Raw genomic sequence first — 6427 nt, forward strand, 5'->3', positions numbered from 1 at the left:
TGACCTTAGTCAAGTCACTTAACCTCTCTAGGCCTTGGTTTGCTCATCAACAAAATGGTGGGGCTGCATTAGAAGACTTCTAAGATCCTTACCAGCTCTAAATCTATGATCTAATGAACATTTCTAATTATTATATTCTAAGGTCCCTTCCAACTCTAAACTAAATCCTATAATCTGCTTTTAAATTCTATTTCTTTTGGGGGCGTGGGGGTGGGGAGTATCTTTTTGCATCTTTCCTCCAAGGAGGGAACTTTCCTAGAGAATGGTTTTGATCAGCACTGTTTCTGTGTCTCTCTCTCCCTGTGTACCCCACAACTCTAGATATCCTGTTCTGACCCTGACTGGGAAGCCTTTGAGCCTAAGAGGATCAGGTCCCTAGCCTGCCATGCCTTTGCTACAGGGCCCTCTGTGCCTTGTTGGTCTGCTCTTCTGGGGGAGTCAGACGGTGGATGCTCTGGTGCTTCCTAATACCACTCTGGCTCTGACCCAGCCTGGGGCCATGCACTCTGGGCTGGCCCTAGGTCTGTCCATGCCCAGGCCCCGAAGGAAGCGCCATATCTCAGCCCGGGACATGAATGCACTCCTGGACTATCACAACCGCATCCGGGCACGGGTGTACCCACCTGCCGCCAACATGGAGTACATGGTGAGTCTCCACTTCCTGCTCATTCCCTTCTCATAAAGCTTTGCATTCCTGCTCACCTGGTGTAATCCACCCCAAGTGTTGTGGGGTGAGACACTCTGATGTACCCTAACTTTTTACTAGCCTGTTTCAACCAGTCTACTTGTGCAGATCTCCAGCAGTGAAAGAGGAACAAGATTTAATATTCCCAGTTTAAGTTTTGGAGAACCAGGGTCTCCTGGAAAGAAACAGTGCCAATAAGTCAGGGGCAGAGGGGTAGATCCAAACCAGCAGTCCTGACTCCCAGGTGAGAGCTTTTTACCCTATCCTAAGGCTAATGCCACCAGTTCTAGATATGACCATCCTTTCAGTATCTATAGGGAGGAATTCTTAACTTTTTATGCATCTTGGACCCCTTGGACAGTATAGTGGAGCCTATTAGACTCCTTTTCAGAAGGTTATTTTTAAATGCATAAATTTAAATACATAGGATTACAATGGAAATCAATTATATTGAAATAACAGTTACCAAAAGATTTTTTAGAAGTTCATGAACCATAGGTTGAGCCCTTTCAATAGAGGGAGGGTCAAAAGGAAGGACCAGGGGTGGGAGAGCTGGTCTGCCATAGACAGGCAGGGACCACCCCCTGGAGAGGGACAGGAGACAGGAGGTAGTAGGCTTTCTCCATTGCTCAGAATCCTAGACTTCCTGGGTTAGAAAGATCCTTAGCATTATCTCAGTCCCTCCCTCTGTCCAATTGTCCCTATCCCAGCCCAGACAGATAGTCATCCAATAGCTTCCTAGATATCTCCTCTGAACAGATTGCAAGGCCCCCACAGTGACCAGTGTCTCCTACTCCTGAGGAGGAAAAATTCTATCAGGACAGAGGGTAAATTAATTATGGTCCACATGGCCACAGGGCATGAGGGGGAGGGAGAGGGAAGGACGTGGTGCTCTGCAGGATGTCATTGAGAAGGCTCAGAGATGGGTGATAGATTCTGGGATTTGGATCTAGGTTTTAATAAGTCCCTTTTCCTCAATTCACGCTGTATATAACATGGGAAGAATAAAAACAATAGCCCACTTTTCAATACTGTTTTTATCGATTACAAAGTGCTTTGTAATATCCCCATGAGGTTAAGTGGCACTAATATTTTCCCCATTTTCTAGATGAGGAAGCAGAGACTCATGGATATAGAACAACTTGCCCAAAGTAACTAGAGCTCACACCTACCTCAAAGGCCCAGGATCAGTTATTCCATTAGACCACACTACCTCTCCTTGGTTTTAATGACTTGACCAAGGTCCCCTATGCTGAAGACCACACCAGAACCCAGGTCTTCCAGCTCCAAGTCCAGGTCTCTTGGCATTGTACCACCTTTCCTAAATCCATCATTAAGAATGGAATATCTTTTTGGAGTTGAAGGACCTGGGTTCAAATTCTAGTAGCGTAGTCCTTGATTAATGTCTTCCTTCTACCTGCCTGATGATTCTTGAGTCTTCTGGACTGGAGAAAAGATGTAGAGGAGAGAGGAACATGATCACTATTTTCAAGTATTTTATTATATTTTTCTTAGAGTCTTCAGCTTCCTCTTCAAAACTGAAGTGCCTCCTCCTGGGTGGTGTGTTTCCTGACCCTTTTTCTCCCCTAGGTACTGGTACTCCCTCTTGAAATTTCTATGTATTTATGTACTTTGTATTTACTAAAATGTACACGAGTCATTTCTCCTGATAAAATGTAAAAGCACCTAGAAGACCATTTCATTTCTGTCTTCATTCATATTCTCAGCACCTAGCACAAGGTCTGGCCCATTTAGAAGCCACTTAGTAAATGGCTTGTTGGTTGGTTGGAAGAAGAGCTGGACTACTTGCAGAGGCAGATTTCACAATCTAACACAAGGAGGAATTGTTTTCAGACAGTCAGAGCTGTTCAGAAGTGGAATGGGATCCCTTGGGAGGCAAGGAGGGTGCTTCCTGTTTTTAGAAGTTTTCAATGATCCTTTTTAGAGGAGATTCCTGCTGCGCACAGGTTGGGCAGATCTCCTTTGGGTCCCTTATGACTCTGGTAGTCTATGATTCTTCCTGCTAGGTCTGGGATGAACGACTGGCCAGATCAGCTGAAGCCTGGGCAGCAAGGTGCATCTGGGAACATGGGCCCCCACAGCTGATGAAATTCTTGGGCCAGAACCTCTCCATTCATTCTGGCCGGTGAGTGATTCTCTTGGCTTTAAAAAAAAATTCTTCAATTATCAAACATTTAATTTTATCTCACTTTTACTCTCCACCCCCTAGGGGAAGAAAAGAGAAAAAGAAAACAAAAACTTTGTAACAATATTAAATCAAACAAAATAAATTCCCATATTGGCCACATCCAAAAATATGTCTTACCCTATATATTTGGTCCATCCCCTCTCTCTCAGGAGGTGGGCAACATTCTTCTTCATCAGTTTTTTGTAACAGGATTGATCATTGTGTTGATCAGAATCATGCAGTGTTTCAAAATTGTTTGCTTTTATGATGTTGTTATATATAGTACAAATTGTTCACTTGGTTCTGCTCACTTAGGTCCATACAAGACTGCCCAGGTTTCTCTGAAACCATCTCATTCATTTCTTTTTTTTTTTGCCTTTTGGAGGGCAATTGGGGTAACTTGCCCAAGGTTACACGGCTAGTTTTTTTGTGTGGGTGTTAAGTGTCTGAGGCTGGAACTGAACTCAGGTCCTCCTGACTCTGGGGCCGGCGCTTTACTCACTGTGCCACCTAGCCACCCCTCATTCATTTCTTATAGCACAATAGTGCTCTATTACATTCACATAACATAATTGGTTCAACCATTCTCCAATTGATGGGCACCCCTATAGTTTCAAGTTCTTTGCCATCACAAAAATTTCTGGTATAAATAGTTTAGTACATTTAGGACCTTTATATCTTTTTCTGTTATTCTCTCCATCCCCCTGCTGGGTTTCTTCAAGCTAACAAGCTTTTTTCCTACCCTCAGAATGACAGGCTTATACTTATACATGTACTTCATTCACAGTGCAACTTAGTAAATATTGCATCCCCAGTTTTCTTTCCCATCCCCTTGCCATGAAGCATACATCCTCTTCATCTTTTCAACAAGAGAAAGTGACAGATTATCTGTTATTTTGTATTATCTATTACTGCTTCCTTTCATAGTATGGTTTATTAAGGTGTAGAGAAGGTCCTGGGTTTTCCCCAGAAGATCCTTCAAATTGAAGGAATCTTGCTTAGTTCCAAAGATTGGTCAGATACTTAAATGCCCCTGACCTTTTCTTCATAAGACCTTTGAGGGGAGGCCTGGAGAAAGGTTGTGATTTACTGTCTCTGGTGATCCAAGTTCTCTCTTACTGATGAATCTTGTCTTTCACCTTGGAAAGTCATAGAATAGCAGGAAGCCACATCAGAACAAAATATTGGAGAAAAAAAATATAGAACATGGAGAATAGAGCATAGAATGTTGGAGCTGGAAAAGCATAGAACACAGAATGTTAAAACATAGATTACTAAAGCCAGAAAGGATCACAAATTTAAAGCAGTAATCACCTAATCCAACCTTATTTTACAGATGAGGAAACTGAGGTCCAAAAAGGCTAAATCATTTGTCTAAGATCATATAGTTAGTGACACAGCTGGTATTCATTTCTAGGGGTATCTGGAGTGTTCAAGGAGCCTCTGGTATGAGGGCTGCCAAGCTCTTTGCAGGGCTGCTTATCCGCCTCTGGTGTCTACCTGGCACTCACCTCTCACCTGTGACTCCAAGAAGCCATGTGTAGCATTCACAGTGGCCACACATTGGTAGACCAGCCCAGCGGAGCTAAACCAAGCTGAGGGTAACCAACAGCCATTGTTGAGTTAGGGGGTTGTACACCCTGAGCATCTGAAGACTTGCCCAATGAATGGACAGGTGAGAACAGTTTGCTCCAATGGCCATGAAGGCAGCTGAAGCAGGTCCCATGGGAGGGCTTAGAGCTTGGTCAGACATAAAAAATGCCAAGATCATCCACTGCATCTCGGGCAATCACCAGTCATCTTGACTTTTGTCTTGCATTGGATTTCAATGACTCTGCAAAAGAGAGACTGAAGATTTTGTGCAACTCTACCTCACTTAAATCTAATTCATACATGAGACAAGACATCACCCCATGATGTCATTGGTCCCCTTCAACAACATTCACATGTATGTTCTCAGACATTAGATCTACTCTTTTCATGGCACTACAGAGAAGGGACATTCCATTTCGTCCAATATTCTTATTTTACAGATGAGAAAACTTTCCCATAGAGGAGAAATAATTTATTCAAGGTTACTCAATGAATTAATACAAGATCTGGAACTAGTGCCCACATTTCCTGACTTTCAGTTGAGGGTTCTTTCTGTTATATCTGATGTCTTTCTCATAACCCTTCCCTCTTTGTTATGCTTTTTCTTCTACTACCAGGTACCGATCAGTTGTGGATCTAGTAAAGTCTTGGTCAGAAGAAAAGCAACACTACTCATTCCCCAACCCAAGAGAGTGCAGCCCCCGTTGTCCTTGGCACTGTAGTGGGCCTGTGTGCACCCACTATACTCAGGTACATCCAGGGTAGAGGAAAAAGGGAAGGCCCTCTAATTGTGTGGAGGATATGGTCATGCTCCAGTGCAAACCTTAGAGAGGTAGATTTCTTGAGCATTATGAAAAGAAAGAAAAAATGATGAATTTGGAAGGAAGAAAGCATTTATTAAGTGCTTATTATGTGCAATGCATATAATAATGGAGATACAAATAGAAAAGTAAGACAGGCCTTGCTCACATTCTAATAGGGGAAACAATGTCACTAAGGATTGACCTATGGTTTTCAATACCTCTGTGGCCATTTGTTAAATAGATGTGCTCCTGAAAAGTTACAGTCTTAGAATGGGTGTGCTAGAGGAAACCTAAATTCCACAGAATAAGCTGAATTCTGGTAAATCAAGTCCTATTGTAAATGCATGAGAGAACTCATTAACTAAAGGAATACTGTAATGACTTCTACAAAAATGAAGAATTATTTGTAATGTGGATAACTACACTGAAATTTACCTTTTATGAAAGAATGAATTTTTAGAGTGAGGTATACCTGAAAGCCATTGGGACCTTTGAGGTGTCTTTGTTTATTGCCAATGAAGTCCAGCTTCAGAGCAGTCAGAAAACAAATTGAGATCAAGTTGGGGCAATCGCAATTCCCCCCTCACTATAAATTAAAACAAAACTGGACTGGATCTCCTCATTACAGATCCAGAAAAAAAAAAAACTACCAGCTCTTCCCATGACCCCTCCCCAGACTTCCATTGAACTCCGGGTCTGGCATGGTGGTGGAGTGGACAATGACCCTGGTGCATTGATGAACCTCCATTCCTCCCTCTGTTTGTTCCTTGCCAGATGGTGTGGGCATCTTCCAATCGGTTGGGCTGTGCTCTTCACACTTGCAAAAACATCAGCGTTTGGGGGAACACCTGGCGCCAGGCTGTGTACCTAGTGTGCAACTATGCCATCAAGTAAGTTAGAACCAGTGTTTGAACACAGATATTCTGACTCTGGATGTTGTGTTCTTTCAATCAATCAAGGATTTACAAAGCACGTACTATGTGCTAGGCACTGTCCAAGGTTCTGTGGCACAAAGACCAAATAAAAATAAATTCAGCTCTCAAGGAGCTTATATTCAATTGGAGGGAAACAACATGTGTAGAAGATAGATTTAGATAGATGGATAGATAGGTAGATAGATAGATAGATAGATAGATAGATAGATAGATAGATAGATAG

At 42.6% G+C, this 6427-nt stretch overlaps 1 protein-coding gene across 1 annotated transcript in view; it reads left to right on the forward strand.

Annotated features, from left to right (window-relative positions):
• The first annotated feature begins 329 nt into the window (after positions 1–329).
• R3HDML (R3H domain containing like) overlaps positions 330–6427 on the forward strand; it is an 11050-nt gene continuing 4952 nt past the window's right edge. The window contains exons 1-4 of the mRNA XM_069072271.1: positions 330–646; positions 2713–2831; positions 5084–5216; positions 6044–6159. Of these exons, the coding sequence (XP_068928372.1) occupies positions 386–646; positions 2713–2831; positions 5084–5216; positions 6044–6159 (629 nt within the window). The 5' untranslated portion in view covers positions 330–385. The remainder of the gene's footprint in view (positions 647–2712; positions 2832–5083; positions 5217–6043; positions 6160–6427) is intronic.

Source organism: Petaurus breviceps, unplaced genomic scaffold, assembly GCF_028583685.1.
Source record: "Petaurus breviceps papuanus isolate PSGF00001 unplaced genomic scaffold, PetGlider_PUasm1.0 90845, whole genome shotgun sequence".
NCBI lineage: Eukaryota > Metazoa > Chordata > Mammalia > Diprotodontia > Petauridae > Petaurus > Petaurus breviceps.